This window comes from Pan troglodytes, chromosome 16, assembly GCF_028858775.2.
Source record: "Pan troglodytes isolate AG18354 chromosome 16, NHGRI_mPanTro3-v2.0_pri, whole genome shotgun sequence".
In the NCBI taxonomy this organism is placed as follows: domain Eukaryota; kingdom Metazoa; phylum Chordata; class Mammalia; order Primates; family Hominidae; genus Pan; species Pan troglodytes.
In genome coordinates this window covers 65,830,632-65,849,370 of record NC_072414.2, presented here as the reverse complement: position 1 = coordinate 65,849,370, position 18,739 = coordinate 65,830,632, and the positions used below count along the sequence as shown (strand labels likewise).

The following is an 18,739-nucleotide window of genomic DNA, read 5'->3' as shown; positions in this document are numbered from 1 at the left end:
GATGGGCTGCCACTGCCATCATTAGAGCAGTCCAAATGGTCTATGACAGTACTGAATAAATGCATGCTGAAATAAACTAGACTGTCATAACACAAACTTAGGCTCTAGGATTTCAATGCTTCCTATAGTTCTGTCTCCGGAATGGACCCTACTAGAGAAAAACAACACTGGGCTGTATAAATGATAAACTAAGTGAGCCAGAGAAGGGGGAATAAATGAATGAATTATACAGCCCAGTGTTATTTTTAAGGACCTGCATAGCAGCATGGTGGGAAGATCCTAATCTACAGTCTGCTGGGCTGGGAGTACTGCAGATGAGCTGAGAGAAGCTCCACTCTTCCAAGATTGTTACTTTCATCACTCCATCACCTGGGATTTATCTGAATCTGGATCAATTTGGTGTCAAGATTGAATCCACCTCGTCCTTAAGACCTAACAGGTTTTCAAATATGCACCCTAGTAGACAAGAGGCTCCTTGCAGATAACACAGGAAATGATGTGAGGTTCAAGGAGGGGGGCTTGAGAGGGGTGGTGGGGGGAGAGGGCTCTGGGATCTGCAACCAGACTTCATCCGCTGGGCTCCTGGGAAGGACTGTGTAATAAAGGGGCTCCAGTGCTTTTAACAACAGATGTGGCAGCAAGTGGTCTAGAAGATGAGTTCTTAAATGTTTGTTTTGAAATAGATGTTTGGCATTGTGTGTAGGTCCCAACCAAAAATAATCGGCCATCTGAAGTCACCAGTCTAAAAGAAGCATTAGAAAATGTTCATCTGATGTTTCTATTGATTGTTCTCTTCCCAAGGCCAAAACTAGCTCAGCAAGATGTCTTTTACTCTTGTTCTCTGCCTCTCTGGCAAAATGCAAACACAGTTTCATCCTTGGAGAACTGTCTTTCATGCGGGAACACTTATTTAAATAAACTGCCTTAGGAACATAAAAGCAAAGGAGAAGTGTAGTATATGAATTTACCCATGTGCCTCCCTGCCCAGCAAACACGAGCTCTTTAGCCATGCAGAGAAGGTGTTGCTGGGGGGACAGGCCCTCATTCTTCAGCATTCCCCCCCAACCTTCCAGCAAAGATACAGCAGCTAAGAGACTCAGAGCTGGTCCTGGATGGGAGACTGTCGCCTGGGGGGAAGGAGACCAAGCATTCATTGGGGACATAATGGCTTTGGAGTGATGGTCACTAAGAGTGCCAGGATGGGAGCAGAGGGAGGGACAGTTGGCTGAAGAGTGAGAGGGATGGCCATGCCTTACCTCTAAGGACCAGTTCACAGCAAAAGCAAGGGATCCCTCCTGCCCATGTGTAATGTCAGCCCTCCTGAAAACTTGTAGTCACTGGGCAGGGCAGTGTGTATGTGTGTGCATCCGTGTGTGTGTGTGTGTGTGTGTATGTGTGTATGTATGTGTGTTGCTGAGCAGCTCTGGGGGCACCCAGCCAGCCCCAACCCTTCTGCAGTTTCAGCCTTTCTGGCCCATCTACATGTCTTCCCTCAGAGGGGCCAGCTAGAGCATGGGGCAGGCTGGACAGGGGCTCAGGGCTGTGGCATAGCCTGGGGGAGCAGGTGTGATGCACCTTTTCCTCACAGAGCAACTGACTGCCTGGCCAAGGGCAAAGAGTGCATTCTCAAGAAAGATTGATCAAGACTGGAAAATAAAATGTAGCTTGAGGACACATTTGCAGGCTGATAAATGAAGGCACAATTATGAGGGAGGCTTTGAAACCAGGAAGGGAATTGCCTGCTCATCAGATAGTTCTTCCAGGCCAGCCCCTTCCACAGACTAGCAGGAAATCTCTGGAAAAAATGACTTAATTGTGTGATTGATGTGACAGGACTCAGGGGAGCAGTGGGGGTGGGGGCAGAGCCCCAGGACCAGCCTTCCTCTCAGGACCTAAGTCCAGATGAACTAATCCTTATTAAATGTGCTCAGTTTTGTCCTCCACAGGGGTCTGGAAGCCTTTCAGAGCTGGTTCTATTCTAACCATTTGTATCCAGATATGGATCCACCGCAGCCTTGGAAAACCCTCCATCAAGGAGGAGCCACTGACCCAGTCTCTTCCAGCAAGCACCCTCCCTAGTCTCAGAATGTGACTCTCAGCCAGCCAGCCTCTCTTCCTATCGTATGACCCTGTCTCAGCCCTCATGTGCGTCCCAGCCCCTAAGGTCAAAGACATAGCATCCACCACAAACCATTATTCCAGAGGACTGTTTATATTGCAGCTGTTTTATCTACTCCCTCACTCCAGTGCCCCTGACCTTCATCCTGCCCATCGAAGGCATCAGTCCACTGTGGGCTTTGGTGTCCTCAGAGGAAGAAATCCTTTAATGTCTGAGGAACCTAGGGAGGAGGCAGGTGGGAGGTACACAGACATTGGTCTGTCGCTTTCATTCTTCGGTTCTTCTAAGCAGCGACATTCTCCTGAGCCTCTGGGTGCCCAGACCCACTGGGATGGACACAGGGAATGGGGGATGAGGGCCGTGCTCTCAAGTAGCACAGCCTGCTCAGGGAGGAAGGAGCTACATGTGCAAACAGCAAGAAGACCATGAGGAGCAACATGCATGGGTCAGTGGTAGAGAACGTGGCACAGTCTGTGTCTCTGAAGTTGAATGCACCTGCCATGGGCTGCGTTTGGGAGATCAGGATAGGCTCCGATGAGGACGAGGAGGAGGAAGAAGAGGAGGAGGAGGAGGAAGAAGAGGAGGAGGAGAAGGAAGAAGAGGAGGAGTACGAGGAGGAAGAGGAGGAGGAAGAGGAGGAGGAAGAGGAGGAGGAAGAGGAGGAGGAAGAGGAGGAGGAGGAAGAGGAGGAGGAGGAAGAGGAGGAGGAGGAAGAGGAGGAGGAGGAAGAGGAGGAGGAGGAAGAGGAGGAGGAGGAAGAGGAGGAGGAGGACACATCATTGGGGCAACTTACATCCTTCTGGATGAGCTCAGCATAAACCATGCAGGCGGCAGAGATCAGCTCATCAGCATCAAGGTCGATGAGGTTGTTGCAGGCCTGCATGGGAGCGTGGGAGCGGTTGTGGGTGGGGCTGGGGCAAACGTCTCCCTGCACTCTTGGGCACAGGCAGCTGCCTGCAGCACCCAGGGAAGAAGGATGCTGCTCACAGCAGTCGCTGGGGACCACCTGACCTCTCCCCAGCCTGCTTGGCTCAATGCCTAAAATTTGATATTTTGGGGCAATGGTAAATGTTAGCTTCCATGTTAGGCTCTAGGGAGTCCTGGGGCTCCACCAAGTGTCTTAGGGGCTTTGAAGGAGGACTTGGTTTATAATTAGGGTGTCACCTAAGATTTGTTTCTTCCAACAAAGAGTTCAGTAGCTTTTTTAAAATGGTGGAAAACTCTAGGTCCTTCTGTTTCAGCAATATCCTAGGGCCACAGGGTTAACTGCGAGATGGTAGAGCTTAATAGTTAGGGAGTGTTCAAGGCCTCCATTTTCTCATGTGCTAACTAGGGGTGATGATGATGGTTATAGCCTCCCTGTGTCAAGCTTGTGGTGAGGCTTAAACGAGCTCTATTAAAAGCCCTTGGCACGGTAATCCGTACCTTAGATCTCATTGCCCTTCCTGTCTGGGGGGAAAAGGTGGCACTGGTGCCCAGCACCCCATGAACCCCGGTCTTTCAGCTGGGGTGGGGTGGGGTGTCAGGGCCTCCAGGAGCAGGGGTGGTAGCTTGCCCGAGGGTGCTCTCACCAGGAGGATGTCATCCCCGCCCATGCTTTCCTGCAGCACCTGCTCCCGCACCATCTGCAGCATGCTGTAGGCCACCAGCACCTGGAAGTTCCTGCAGGGCTTCCCCGTCAGCAGAACCTGTGGGTCAGGACGTCTCAGTCTGGGCCCTGTGGTCTGAGACTGCAGATGCCCTGAGGATGGTGAGGTACCCACCAACCACGTGCCCGGAGTCAGCCATTCCTGGGCCTTGCTGCTGACTTGCTCATTCAATCATTCCTTCATTCACTCACTCACTCACTCATCCACTCACTCAGGCATGTGCTCACAGGTACTCCTGGTTCTAGGCATCGTGCTGTCTCCTGGGGGTTTCAGAGATAGAGGCTTCGGGGAATTCATTAGATAGAGGAAGGGGAGGGAGGCAATGAGGGGTGGGAAGACACTAGGAAACTGTCGAATTTGAGTGGGGTTTTGGCAAGCAAGGGTTGATGGGAATTAAATGACCCAAGGATGTCACCAAAGGCCTGGGTGTGGTCATGGACTTGGGCATGGAGACCAGCCAGCCAAGAGGCAGGTGGGAATAGATCTGTGGGGCCCTACATGCCAGGTGGATGGTTGGGCTGGACACTGCAGGCAGCGGTGGCCATGGGCAGGGCAGTGATGGGTGGGGGTGGCATTCCTCAGAGGGTTCATCTGTTGATGGCCCTGAGGATTGTGGTCACAGGACTACAGGTGTCCTTAGGGACCCACCTTCTGTGAGAGAGTTCCACAGAAGCAGCACTCTGGGGAAGGGGAAGGCCAGGGTTGGGGGGACAGCTGGGGAAGTGAAAGCGTGGGGAGGCCACCTGGGCAGGGCAGCAGGGAAGTGGAGCTGCAGGCCCAGGCTCCCACTGCACAGGCCATAGGGCCCTCCTGTGTCAACTGCTAGCAGAAGGCACAGTCAGTGGGGCCTTTGTGTTAAATGAACATATGGACAAAGTGATGCTCCAGCTTCCTCCAGCAAGGTGGGAGCAGGGTTGCTGACCTAACAAAACCCCGAGATACTGAACTCCATTTAAGCCAGGAAGAAAGGGGGAGGCAAGGAAGACTTGCAGCTTCCACTCTGCCTGAGGGGTGGAGCCCAGCCTGATGATCCCTAGCTGGACACCTCACCTCCCAGAGCCTCCAGACATCATCGAAGGACTTGAAGGCACGCTGGAAGCAGAAGCAGAACCAGGGGAAGAGGGACTGCACAGCCCCTGCACCCTTCCCTTCTGTGGGGAGAGAAGGTGAGGCTGTGGTCAGGGGAAAACACATATGATGCAGCAAACACATGCAGATGAGGCCAAACTATGGAGCCTGCAAAACACTTGGGAAATACAAAAAGCCTGCCGCCCCTTTTCCAGCTGCCCTGGGAGATGGTTTAGAGTCAACTTTCAACTGTCCAGGCTCCAACCCCATCCAGATAACCCTCTTCCCAGGGCCTGGAGAAGCAATCAAATGATTCTGCTGCTCTGCAGCCCCCCCATGATTAGGGACTGACAGTTGGGTCCCAACCCCCTTCCCATGCCTGGGGGGTGCGTGAGGTGGCAGGAGGTGGGAACCACTCACTTAGGTGCTCAGCAAACACGGGGTCCAGGAAAGTGATCAGGGTGCTGAGCATGTCTAGGTTCTTGGCCACGCCAATGTTGATGACACAGCTGTGTTCCTGCACACGATGGTGGGAGACAGACTGAGTCCTCCTTGGCTTCAAGGCACCGGAAGAGTCAACTCTGCTTCCCCCAGCTTCACTTCTGGAGGCTCTGTGTGTCTGTCTGTGCGCTGGGCCCATGTCTCTATGAGTCTGAGTGTGTGTGTGTGTGTGCATACATATCTATGTGACTGTGATCTGTGTATGCAAGTTTGTCTGTATATGTTGTACACCTCTGGGTGGCTGTGTAGTGTGTGTGTGTGTGTGTGTATGTGTGTGTAGTAGAGATTCTCAACTGTGGCTCACAGTCTAGTGAGCCCAGTTGCCCAGTTCTTCCCTCACACAATAGTGTTGGGGCAGAGCCAACTGGGACAAGGGAAGGGCAGCAAGCACATGTGCAGGGATGGTGGGGTGGAGGGAGGGATGAGGGAGGGTTCTGGGCAGCCTCTCGCAGATCATGAGGAAAGGCTTTCCAGGGAGGTGTTCCAGGGAGCTGCACCTTCAAAACCCCTCAACTTGGACAGTGAGGGAGCCCCTGGGGACTATTGAGTCCCCTGGTGTGCCTGGAATTCAGGTTATGTGAAAGGAACAGCCCTGAATGACTGGCTAAGGTTATTGGATTTTATTCTGGAGGCCACAGGGAGCCATTGAGGAAGAAGCAGCGAGGAGGGAGGAGAACCGTGCTTGGGGAAGAAAATGCCAGGAGAGGGCACCTTCCCTGGGCCTGGCCAGCCATGCCCTTTCAAGGTTTGTTGAGAGGTGGACCCAGAGCTTTGCTCCATCCCCCTTCTCCACTTCAGTGCCTCCCCACCACCACTACTTTGAACCACTGGGTTTAGCGTCACCCTCCCAGGCTCTTCTGAGACCCAGAAGGCTGGAAGGAATGGCTGGGGTGGCCAATGCCTGCCCATCCTCAAAGAGTTGTTTGGGGAGTAGTGGGGGGTTGGGGAGGGGCGTCCCTGAGCTCAGGCCTTGCCCTCACCGTTTTCTGCAGGAAGAACTGGAAAAGCCAGAAGGTCTCGTGGTCGTGCTCCACCATCAGCTGGAAGAGCATCATCATCTCATGGAAGCCCTGCTGGTACTCTGTGGCGAAGAGGGGGTTGGGGAGGAGGGGCTAGGTGGGACAGCCTGGACCCTTGGCTTAGGTTGGGCCAGGTCCCGGGAGGGCATTGACAAGGGGAGGCTGAGGCTCACCTGCCTGCGTGTTGCAGACGTAACTCAGGAGCAGGATCTTCTCTAGCCTCTTCTTGTCGATGAGGACGTTGCCCAGGGGGTCTTTGTCATAGATTTTCTGAATGTCACGTGCTAGGTTGGAAGCAAGGGGCAAGTGGGTGGCACCAGATCACATCCAGCAGGTCTATGGGTGAATTTCTTTCCCTACCCCAGTGGGCAGGCCCTATAACATCCTGGAGGGAGAGGGAGCTGTGAAAGGTACATCAGCCCCTGCCAGGCTCAGTTCCTCACCACACCCTGAGCTGTCTGTGTTTCTTCCCACCTCCAACCCTCTAACGAGGCCGTACCCTCAGCCAGGAATGTCCTCCCCCACCCTTCCTCTCTGTCCAGTTCAAATCCAACCCCATTCAAAGCCAAAGAAAGGAGAGAGGAAGACCAGGCAGCAGGAACATCATGCACCCAGGAAAACATGGTATGGGGCATCTAAGGCCACCCAGGAGAGACTGGTGGGGTGGATTAACCAAGGTTCAGCTGGCGAAACTCCAGGCACAAGTCAAAGCAACTCCCAGGATCCTGGAGCCATCCCTCCCTGGAAGTGGCTGAGAAGGGGGCAGGGTTGGCTTCAAGCCCTCCCTCTGCCCAGCCCTCTCCACCCCACTTCGCTCACCAATGTTATTGCGAGTCTCTGTGAAGTCCCGGTGCAGGTTTTCCAGAAGGGGCTGAATCTTCTCATACATTTGGCATAAGGCCTTGTAGTTCTTCCTGTGAGAACAGAACTGAGGCTGAACAAGGTGGCTTTCCCCTTCTGATAAGTGGAGAATGAGCAGCTACAGCTACCAGGCCCCAGGCAGATCCAGGGCAGCACCCTTGCCCAGCCATGCACCCTACCTGTGATGCTGTCCCTCATCTCAACCTGTGCCACCCTAACTGTCCTCCAACATGCACCTGGAGTGCAGAACAGAGACAGTTTAACTTCTTGGGCTCTGTACTCCAAACGCTGCACCTGAATCCTGGCTCTACACCTTAATAACGGGGTGTCTGCCACTGGGGGCAAGTCTTGGGGACACGATTTTCCATCTCTAAGCCTCAGTTTCCCCATCTGTAGAATGGGCATAATACTGGCACCTGTGCCTCAGAATTGGAAGTGCTGAGTGAGGCGGTGTTTTGTCCTCGTTATTAGAATATGATTAGTTGGTATTGCTGGCTGCATGGTGGCCTCCAAAAAGACATATCCATGTCCTAACCCCTAGGACCTGTGAATGTAACCATGTGGGGGAAAAGAGTCTTTGTAGATGTGACTAAGTCAAGGATCTCCAGACGAGATCCTTAAGACTTTCCAGGTGGACCCCAAATCCAATGACATGTGTTCTTATAACATACAGAGAGCAGAAGCTCTCACCACCATGGGGACAGGGAATGGAGTGAGGCAGCCACCAGCCGAGGAACACCGGGAGCCACAGAAGCTGGGAGGTAAGGAAGGGTTATACCCTAGAGCCTTTGGAAGGAGCCAACACCTTGATTTTGGGCTTCCGGCTCCAGAACTGTGAGAAGACAGGTTTCTGTTGTCGGAAGCCACCCAGTTTGTGGTACTTGCTAAGGCAGCCTCAGGAAATGAACACAGGTGGGCTCTTGTCAGAGCTCCCGAGCCTCTCTGAGCTCCCTAGCCCAGCCCTCACACCCCCGTCCCACCCCGGGTCACTCTGGCTGGCCCCGACATGTGAATCTTTTCCACATTCTGTCTGGATGCTCCCTTGGGGCTGGGCCTAGCCCCTGCTTCAGGCTCCCAGACAGGTGAGTCCAGCCCAGGCTACACAGTCATGCAGCCACAATCCAAAGGAGTCCGTTCCTCTGATGGGAAGATTTTCAGCAGTGGAGTCAGTCTGACTCAGCCAGTGTGTACGGAGCCCTCCCATGGACAGGCAAGGTCAGGAGAGGGCCCAAGACAAAGGCAAACTGGCTGCAGCCTCTGCCCTTGTTTGCATTCAACCTGGGAGGGAAGACACAGGCTCCAGTCTCACTACTGTGGGACCAAGTGCCCAGGGTCATGGAAGTGCAAGTCAAGGGCCTCCGGCTTCAGGGAGGGAGGATTCCCATCAAAATCATAAAAGCTACTGATTCCTCCCCTGTGCAAGGTGCCTTACCTGTATTATCTGATTGAGCCCCCACAACCACTCTGTGAAATAGATTGTTACCCGCATTTTATAGAGGAGGAGACTGAGACTTCAGCACTGAAGTTCATGGGCAAGTTTACCCAGGGTGTAAATCAGAGTGCTGAAATTTGAACCCGGTTTCCAAATCCAAGACGGTCCAAGTTCAAAGATGGTGTGTTATCTACTGAAACAAAGTGCCTCATCCCTGGCTCCCTTGGGAGATCTGGGAGGGCTGCTTGGAGGAGGTATACTGTGGGATCTGGGCCTTGAAGGAAGGGTGGGCTACTGATAGGCAGATGATAGAAAGCCGTTGTGGAGGGAGGAGAAAGGGTGAACCAAGGACAGAGGGGAGTGCAAACGTGGTCTGTGCTGGGGCAGGAGTGGGCAGATGAGGAGTCAGTGAGGCTGTCAGTGTGGTTGGAATGTCAGGCTCTGGGATAGTGGGCGATGTGGAGCTAGGATTAGGAAGTTTTTGGAAGAGAAGATGTGCTATTTGAAACATTACCAGTTACACCACTGGGAGTGTTTCATCTAAGGACACAGGCAGCCCATACTGGGTTTTGTACCTTCCCCCGGGCACCGGGAGGAAACAGTGGGCTCAGGCAGGGAGTGGGGAGACTAGACCCGGGAGGCAGCTCAGCCATGGGGGGCAGGGAGGAGGTGGAGTTGGGGTGGCACCCAGGGAAGAGGGTGGCAGACTCTGTTCAAGGGCTGCTTCAGAGGAAGAATGCATAGGCCATAGGGAAGGATGGGACTTGGGGCCCAGGGGTAAGAGGAGTGGCTGGGACGAAGCCCATGCCTGGCAGTTGATGGGCTGGTAAATGGAGCTCAGGGAGAGAAGGCACTGGCACGAACTGGCCGCACCTCCTGTGTGCTCTGCCTGGGTCAGGAGGCATGGGGTTCCTCTCGGAATAAGAAGTTGCATGGGGGCAGAAGATAGTCTGCAGGCTGGGGAGGCAGCACCTGCCACCTGCAGGCCCCCCTCCTGTCGCAGCAGGGTCTGGAGTGTTCTACCTCCTCATGCTGTCCACCGTGAGCCGCTCATCCTGGGAACTCTGCCATGAGAAGTAGCCCGTGAGGAATTTCCAGGCTTCAGTCCTCACGAAGGGGTGCAGACCCTGGGGTGGGGGTGGGAGGTGGAGGTCATGGGCTCTATCGATGCCTACCAAAAGGGCTTCATCCAACGCCACACCTGCCCCCTGCCCATCTATGCTCCCAGTTCCAGGGCAAGGCCAAGGGTAGCTTGGGGACCCACCCTTTCCAGGATGTTAACACAAATGAAGTCCCGTGATTTGGCCAAGTGGCCATTCTCATCAAAGAAGCTGTCCCATTCTGTCTTGTCAATGGGTGGTTTTCTCTTCACCTGGCAAAAGCAGCAACCAGTTCCGCCTTATGTTAGAAGGCTTCGGCTTTTAAGTGTGATTTTAAATAATATGTTCTGGACTTTGCAATATGAATCAAAGCGCACAGCCTGACTTCGGAAATCTATCTTGAGGACATTACTGAAAATATATAGAAAAAATCCTGTATGCACAATAATTTTCATGCACATTACTCACCAACATGAAAAATGCAAGCACTCTAAATGTTCTGCAATAAGGGGGTAGTTAAGTAAACTGTGGTTTATGTGCTTAATGGAATATTTTGAGGCATATAAGTGTTGTTTACAAGGAATGAATAATAATCAGAAAAAATACAAATGTTAACAGAAAAAAGCAGAATACAGAATTGTATATCTAGCATTTTCTCTATGTACTATACTCTATAGTACAACTATGGCACTCATAGTAATACCTCTCTATGTATTGTGTCCGTTATATATTATAATAATACCCCACATAAACTCTAATATATAATGCATTGACTACTATAAAGTTGTTAGAAAAAGACTGAGAAAATACAAAAAATTCCTCTCCCCCACTAAAAACAGCAGTGATTATCTCTGAGTGACAGGAAATAAGTACTTTTTATCCTTTTTCTTGTATTTTTTATTTTTCGAGACGGAGTCTCACTCTGTCGCCAGGCTGGAGTGCAGTGGTGGATCTCAGCTCACTGCAACCTCCGCCTCCCAGGTTCAAGCGATTCTCCTGCCTCAGCTTCCTGAGTAGCTGGGACTATAGGCACGCGCCACCACACCCAACTAATTTTTGTATTTTTAGTAGAGAGGGGGTTTCACCATGTCGGCCAGGATGGTCTTGATCTCTTGGCCTCAGGTGATCCACCTGCCTCAGCCTCCCAAAGTGCTGGGACTACAGGCATTAGTCACCGCACCTGGCCTTTCTTGTATTTTTAAAATTTTCTATAATAATGTACACTGCTTTGATCACAGGAAAATATAAAATAAGCATTAATTAGACACAGTTATGAGCTCCACTTTACCTTTCCTGGAAATGTAAAATGGTTCATTATGAGAGATAGTTTCTGCTTTTGATAAGGGTGTGTGTGTGTGTATGTGTGTGGTATATATCTGTGTGCTATGTGTATGTGAACATGTGTGTGTGTATGTGTTGGAGAGAGGTGAGTGCGCTGCATGCAAAGTAATTCAAAATGCTTATAAAATAATAACTAGGGTCAGGTGCAGTGGCTCACGCTTGTAATCCCAGCACTTTGGGAGGCCAAGGCAGGTGGATCACTTGAGGTCAGTTCGAGACCAGCCTGGGGCAACATGGTGAAACCCTGTCTCTACTAAAAATACAAAAATTAGCTAGGCATGGTGGCGTATGCCGGTAATCCCAGCTACTCGGGAGGCTGAGGCAGGAGAACTACGTGAACCCGGTAGGCAGAGGTTGCAGTCAGCTGAGATCTCACCACTGCACTCCAGCCTGGGCAACAGAGCACATAATAATAATAATATCTCTAACAACAACAAAAACAACAACAACAACAACAACAACAACAACAACAACAACAGGAGTGAGGGTTCCTGTTGGAATAAGAGAAGATTCCTTTCTTCCTGGGGTATTCTCTTCTGCTGGAGAGAAGAATATCTTGAAATGACACATTGCAGACATAAAGATGTGCTGATGGACAGAGCTGAGTAGACATGTAAATATACACACTCCCAACTTCCCATTAGTATACATCTGAATATGTGACTCAAAATTAAATTTGCATACAAATCACTTAAAGATCTTCTGCAGGTACAGATTTGATTCAGAGGGTTTGGGGTGGGGCCCAAGATGATGCGTTTCTAACAAGCTCCTGAGTAACAGGTGATGCTGCTAGTCCACAAACCACATGAGTAGTAAAGTATTAGAAGGCAAAACAGGCCAGGCATGGTGGCTCACGCCTGTAATCCCAGCACTTTGGAAGGCCCAAGCTTGCAGATCACTTGAGGTCAGGAGTTCGAGACCAGCCTGGCCAACATGATAAAACCCCATATCTACTAAAAAAAAAAAAAAAAAAAAATTAGCCGGGTGTGGTGGCGGGGTGCCTGTAATCCCAGCTACTCAGGAGGCTGAAGCAGAAGAATCGCTTGAACCTGGGAGGTGGAGATTGCAGTGAGCCAAATCATGGCACTGCACTCCAGCCTGGGTGACAGAGCAAGGCTCCTTCTCAAATAAATAGATAAATAAATAAATGAAGGCAAAGCAGCGTTGTTAACTAAAAATAAGAGCCTACAGGCTCCAAATTGGGATAATTTCCTCTAACTGTATATTTGATGGAAATGGATTGAGAAACACATTTTTAATAACTCATGTATGCCCTGTCATCTGAACCAAAATAGGACACATGAGCCAAGAAGTTACAAATCTCGGTGTGGGCCTAACCCTGGGAAGCAGGGTCTGCCCTGATGTGTTCCCCACCTGCATAGACACTGCCATTCATCAGAGCAAGCTTTCTGCCCCTCTGATTGTCATCATGTTCTCCCAACCTACACTCATTCAGAAACTGCAACACTCAGCATGCAATGTGGCAGGAAGCAGAAGGGAACAGGCAAAGCTGGGCTGTGTCCCGGGATCCTTAACTATAAAAGGAAATGCTTTAACTTTAGAAATGCATTTCCATAAGGATTTTAGTCAATTTGTCCATTTCTATAATAAAGGCAGCTGTGATTTTGGTGGAGACTGCATTGAATCTGTAAGCCAGTTTGGGAGAATTGATGACACTATTGAGTCCTCTGACCCGTGAACACAATATATTTCTCTGTTTATGTAGGTCTTTTTAAAATTTCTCTCAGCAGTGTCTTGTAGTTTTCAGTGTCTAGGTCATTCATATATTTTGTCAAGTTTATCCATAAGTATTTCATATTTCAGATGCTACTGTAAAAAGTATCATTTTAAAATTTAAATTTCTAATAGAAATACAATGTACTTTTATATATCAATCTTGTATTCCTGCAACCTAGTAAAACTCACTTAGTAGTCGTAGTGGCTTTCTTGTGGATTCCATGGGATTTTTGACATAGACCAGGGGTCAGCAAATTATGATCCATGGATCAAATGTGGCCCCCAATCTGTTTTTCTAAATAAAGTTTTATTAGGATACAGCCACACCCACTCATTTTTGTCTGTGGCTGTTTTCATGCTATGATGGCAGAGTTGAGTAGTTGCAACAGAGACTGCGTGGACATAAAGCCAAAAATTCTATTGTGACCTTTGCAGAAAAAATTTGCCAACTCTGACATAGATGAGCATGTTCATCTGTGAGTAAAGGCAGTTTAACTTCTTCCTTTCAAGTATGAATACCTTTTATTTATTTTTTCTTGTTTTACTGCACTGGCTAGAACTCAAGTGCAATGTTGAATAAACGTGGTGAGAGAAGACATTCTTGCTTTGTTCCTCATCTTAGAGGAGCAGCATTCAGGCTTTCACAGTTCAGTATGATGTGAACTCTAGGCTTTCTACAGATGCCTTTTATCAGGTTGAAGACAGTCCCTTCCAGTTCTAGCATGCTGAGAGTTTTTAATTAGGAATGGATGTTGGATTTTGTCAAATAATGTTCTGCATCTGTTGAAATGGTCATATGGTTTTCTTTTTTTGAGTTTGTTAGTATGGTAAATTATATTGAGTACTTTTGAATGGTAAGTAAGCCTCACATTCCTGGGATAAGCCCCACTTGGTGATGATATACTATGCTTTTTATACATTGTTGGATTCTATTTGCTAAAATTTTATTTAGAATTTTTGCATCCATGTTCACAAGAATCATTTGCCTGTGAGTTTCTTTTCTTGTAATATCTCTAATTTTGGTATCAGGGTAATGTTGGCCTCATAAAATGAGTAGGGATGTGTTTCTTTTTTTTTTTTTTTTTTTTTTTAGTTTTCTGGAAGTGTTTGTATAGAATTGGTATTATTTCTTTTTAAAATATTTGGTAGAACCAGTGAAGCCATCTGGGCTAAAGTTTTCTTTGTGGGAAAGTTTTTAACTGCAGATTCTATTTCTTTATTAGATATTAGGATGGAGTCAAAAGAAATTGCTTTATTTTTGACTTTAAAAATTAGGAATTTATAGGAACAGGACATCTTCCAACTCACTTTAAAAAATAAAAGCAAGCAATACAGGAAACAACAAGGAATTAATAAAAGTATAAAGCATAAAAATGATAGAAACCCAAAGCAATTAATTATGAAAATAAATGCATTTCATTCTCTTATTAGCTGTAAACATTAAAAAGCAATTGATGATGTGCCAGACACTGTTCTAAGCACTTTATATATATCAACCCATTTAATCTTCACAAATATCTATGAAGTGGTAAAGTTCTTGTACTGTTTTACAGATCAGGGAACTGAGACCACAGGAGGGTTAATTAGCATATCTGAGATCAGATACAGAAAGTATCAGAGCTGAAGTTTGAACCCAAAGCTGTTTGATGCAACAGTCAGAGGCTTAACCCTAATGCCATGCTGGGGGTGGGAGGGGCAGTGGGAAGGAATTAAAAGGCAAGGATTTTCCACTCAAATAAAAAATATGTATCTTACACAAGCTGTGAACAAAAGAAATACCTTAAAATCAAATGCCCTACAATGATTAAAAAATAAACGACGAACAAAGATATGAAAAAAAGTCAAACACAATGGAGAGGTAATATTGAAATTAAAGTAATATGCACCGCACACCGTAACAAAAGATACAGCATCAACGCAATAAGGCAGAAATAATTAGAAACATCACAAGAAGACATCTGTTGAGTATTCAGAGAATTTGCATTTCTAAACCTCTACCTGCAACAATTGGCCATCTGCCTACTTTGCCGTGGTTGAATTTGTTTATAAAAAGTCACTGCTTCGGCCGGGCGCGGTGGCTCACGCCTGTAATCCCAGCACTTTGGGAGGCCGAGGCGAGTGGATCACGAGGTCAAGAGATCGAGACCATCCTGACCAGCATGGTGAAACCCCTTCTCTACTAAAAAAAATACAAAAAAAAAAAAAACCCAAAAATTAGCCGGGTGTTGTAGTGGGCACCTGTGGTCCCAGCTACTTGGGAGGCTGAGGCAGGAGAATGGCGTGAACCCGGGAGGCGGAGCTTGCAGTGAGCTGAGATCGCACCACTGCACTCCAGCCTGGGTGACAGAGCAAGACTCCGTCTCAAAAAAAAAAAAAAAAAAAAAAAACCACAAAAAAAGTCACTGCTTCTTCCTTCTAGGAAACTCCATTTCTCTACACCCACCAGTTCCCTGTATCTCTCCAAACTTCAGCAAACTATAGGCCACCCACAAGACTATCTCAGACACTTGCTAGCAAGCAAGGACCAGAACAAGAAGGCTGTTGACCCGCAGAAGGCAAAGGGGGAAATGTCACTTAGAAGCCCTCTCTCTACACGCACACCACCTACCTGCCTATGCTAGAAATCAGAGAATGTGTATCTGGGCTCCTTTAATGTGATGGAGATTGTCAACACAGTGCCTTCTCAAATCAACCTTCGTCTTCCCATATTCCTCTGTTCTTTGCTCAACCAACCTAATAACACCCTTTTCCATACACTGGGTATAATGACCTGGTAATCCGGGAGGGGAAGTATGCAGTTTGCGAGGGGGCTGGATACCCTCCAGCTCTGCAGTGGTGCCTTTCCTAGTGTCCTGGGAAGCGTACTGCTAGATAGAGCAGCTATGGAAATCTCCCACCTTCAGGGTGTATCTAGGCAGGTTAAAGTTCTACATCAGCAAACCTGAGGAAGCCTTGGCCATTCTTCCCCTGGGGAAGGGGACCAGAAGTGGGAGCCCTAAGTGGCTCAGTCCCTCTAAAAGTTTCCTGCTGCTAGAGGCCTTGGCTTCAGGCATAAATCTCCTCTCCCCACTGCATCATTGGGTTAGGGGTTTTCTCCCATATTTTCAGTAAAAAAAGAAAGCCTTTGGAGGACAAGAAAAACTTTTTATGAGGGTTTTAATGCCAAGTTTCTCTGAATACTCATAGCCACAGAACCTCCAATAAAGCCCAGGGAAGGTCGTTGACTTTGCTTAAGCTTCCCTCCCTCCCTCCCTTCCTTCCTTCCCTTCTTCCCTCCTTCCTTCCTTCTTTCTTCTTCTTTTTTTTTTTTTTTTTTTTTTGATGGAGTCTCACTCTGTCGCCCAGGCTGGAGTGCAGTGGCGCAATCTCAGCTCACTGCAACCTCCACCTCCCTGGTTCAAGTGATTCTCCTGCCTCAGTCTCTTAAGTAGCTGGGATTACAGGGACTCACTACCACGCCTGGCTAATTTTTTGTATTTTTTAGTAGAGACAGGGTTTCGCCATATTGGCCAGGCTGGTCTTGAACTCGCGACCTCAGGTGATCTGCCCGCTTCGGCCTCCCAAAGTGCTGGGATTACAGGCGTGAGCCACTGCACCTGGACAGGTTCTCGTTTCTACTCCAGTTCACCTGAGGACAAGATATACTCCCAACCGTAACAAGGGGTCCCCACTTCGGCAATTATTACCAACCCAGGTGTGGAGGGTGTATAATCAGTACAGCACCGTGATGAAGAAAATGGTTTAAAACAGTGGTTCACAAAGCTAATTGTGCATCACAGTGCCCTGGAGGGATGAGTTACAAAAAACACAGATCTCTGGGCTTCGTCTCCAGTTTATTGTTCAGAAGATCTGGGGCCCAAGAGTCTGCATTCTTACAAGTTCCCAGTTGGTGCTAATGCTGCAGGTTTGGATGCCACACTTTGAGAATACTGAGTTTTGCACCCCACCTGTCTGGGTCGAAATACAACTTCTGCCACTTAACAAGCTGTGTGACTGTAGGCAAGTGACAAAGTCTCTGTGGCTCCATGTTCTCATTTATAAAAGGAAGACAACAGCATTATTCACTTCATAGAGTTGTGATGAGAATGAATGACTATAAATAAAGCATTTAGAACATTCATCGTACATAATAAATGCTATGTGACAGTTTATTTTATTAGCTTTCTCTAAGCTCAGAGAAATGAGAAAGATATAAAGAAAATTTAAAGCAAGGCCTGGTGATAATTTGCCATAAAGCAGTAACATTTAAAACTCAGGGAGAGGAGTGTCCATTTTGCATTTTTATGTATCACTCTCTTAATCACTATGATTAATGAGACTTAAGATTGGCTAAAGTTATTGTAATTAGTTATGATTTTGAAAAAATACCGTGTGGAAAATTTTTATGACTGAAGCCGACTTCTAACAAATAGCTGTATCTTATAAACTGGGTTTAGAACTACCTACTAACAAAAGCATTACTGCCACCTGGTGGCAGTATACCAAAATTGTTGGCAAAAAGCGCCGATGAAAATCTATCAGCATCTTCAGGGACGCACCTGCAAACCTACAACTCAATAAAGTTAGAATAGCACATATGTGGAGAAGGTTTTGCTGGCTTGGAAAGAAGGTGAAAGGGGGCTTGGATGTCTCAGTCCTGTCCTTGGGCTGATGGTAAGAGTAAGGTACAACCGCCCTTGCTCCACCTTCTATGTTAGCTCAGGGTTCTAGCTTTTCCCACCTAGCAGGGGAAAATGGTCCCAGTGCCAACCAGAGGCTGGGGAGGGAGGCACTCAGAGCTGACAAAGAACACGTACCAGGATGAAGGAGGCTGACTGTCTGGCAGAGAGGCTGTTTTCAGGAGAGAGGGTGGTCATGGCCCCTGCTGTCTTCCGAACAGCCTCTGATCAGAACTCACTTGGAGCCCTAGTGATGCTTAATCCTTTTCGGAGATGGGTTGCATTCCCAGGAGGAACTGGCTGCTCCTGACCTCCCACACTTGAACAGAGCCGGCCAGCAGTGTGTCACAAGTCCCCTGGAACCCTCATCACAATGACCTGGAACACGGGAACACCCACCTTTAGAGATGAGACACAAGCAAGAGAAGAGGGATTAAACCTGCTAGTTTTGAAAAAAAAAAAAAAGGAAAGAAAAGAAAGAAAGAAAAACAAAAAACAACAACAAACAGAAAAATGCAAAACTGCAGAACACGCAGTGGAGGTTGGATTCAGAGGACATGGGGATCAGTGTGGGCTGTGCTGGTCAAGGAGGGCTTCCAGGGAGAGGTGGGCCATGAAGCCTTGCTCTCTATCTCTGACTCTTCCTCTGGACTCTCTTAGCTGGACTCCCTCCCTATTCCACCAGACCAGTGCCCAAAGTTGGAGAATAACTAGAAACCAGGCTTCAGATGTCTTGGGTACCAGTTATAAAGATTCAGAATCAGTATGTCAGTGCTGGGGCCTGGGGGGCTGGGGAATGTGTTTTGATATGCCTCCTGGGGTGACTCAGCTTCAGCATTGGAATGGTAGCTTCTGGGGTGGAGATCAGTTTTGTTTAGCTTTTTATCCGGAGCACTTACGATCGTGCCTGAGTAGCTGAGTTAATGATTTAATTGAATGGGAGAATAAATGAAGCTGTCTTAGACCTCATCTCACTTCCCTCTCTGTATGTATGACAGAGATTTGTGCCTGCCCCATATCACCTCCTACCCTGAGTTCCTTTAGGCCAGGGTCAACATCAGATTCCTCTGTGGTTCCCTCTCCCAATGCCAGTTCTGCCATCACTTGGCACTTGGTAGGTGCTCAATATTTGTTGCATGGGCCCAAGGAGTTGGCTCTGCTTGGCTCCAGCATCACTGTTCTCCACCTTAAGCATTGCTTGCACTTCTACTCAGGTCCCATCTGGCTCTAAAGCATCCTTAGTCATTAGGAGAT

The 18,739-nt window shown here is 48.3% G+C and overlaps 1 protein-coding gene across 7 annotated transcripts; it reads right to left on the bottom strand.

The window, feature by feature from the left end:
* Nucleotides 1–2,193: 2,193 nt before the first annotated feature.
* On the bottom strand, nt 2,194–17,860 carry TBC1D21 (TBC1 domain family member 21). 7 transcript variants are annotated; one of them, XM_009429505.4, is made up of 11 exons: nt 17,624–17,860; nt 9,914–10,021; nt 9,673–9,776; nt 7,176–7,270; nt 6,530–6,640; nt 6,318–6,418; nt 5,257–5,353; nt 4,819–4,919; nt 3,691–3,807; nt 2,913–2,996; nt 2,194–2,624 (listed from the first exon to the last, which is right to left on the bottom strand). In XM_009429505.4, exons 1-11 carry the CDS (start codon nt 17,681–17,683, stop codon nt 2,403–2,405), a joined length of 1,200 nt encoding a protein of 399 aa, XP_009427780.2. In that variant the 5' UTR covers nt 17,684–17,860; the 3' UTR covers nt 2,194–2,402. The 7 variants fall into 7 exon arrangements, with proteins under 7 accessions (XP_009427780.2, XP_001175179.1, XP_063650261.1 ...); XM_001175179.6 differs by having other exon boundaries at nt 2,194–2,339; XM_063794191.1 differs by having other exon boundaries at nt 9,914–10,160; nt 17,624–17,817.
* Nucleotides 17,861–18,739: the final 879 nt, after the last annotated feature.

Bases quoted from the DNA above. Each gene is read 5' to 3' on its own strand.
- TBC1D21 (XM_009429505.4), bottom strand. From the start codon at position 17,683: ATGACCACCCTCTCTCCTGAAAACAGCCTCTCTGCCAGACAGTCAGCC. The intron at 10,022-17,623 runs GTACGTGTTCTT...TGCTTTTGCCAG, and splicing joins AGTCAGCCTCCTTCATCCTG to GTGAAGAGAAAACCACCCAT. The intron at 6,419-6,529 runs GTGAGCCTCAGC...TCTTCGCCACAG, and splicing joins CGTCTGCAACACGCAGGCAG to AGTACCAGCAGGGCTTCCAT.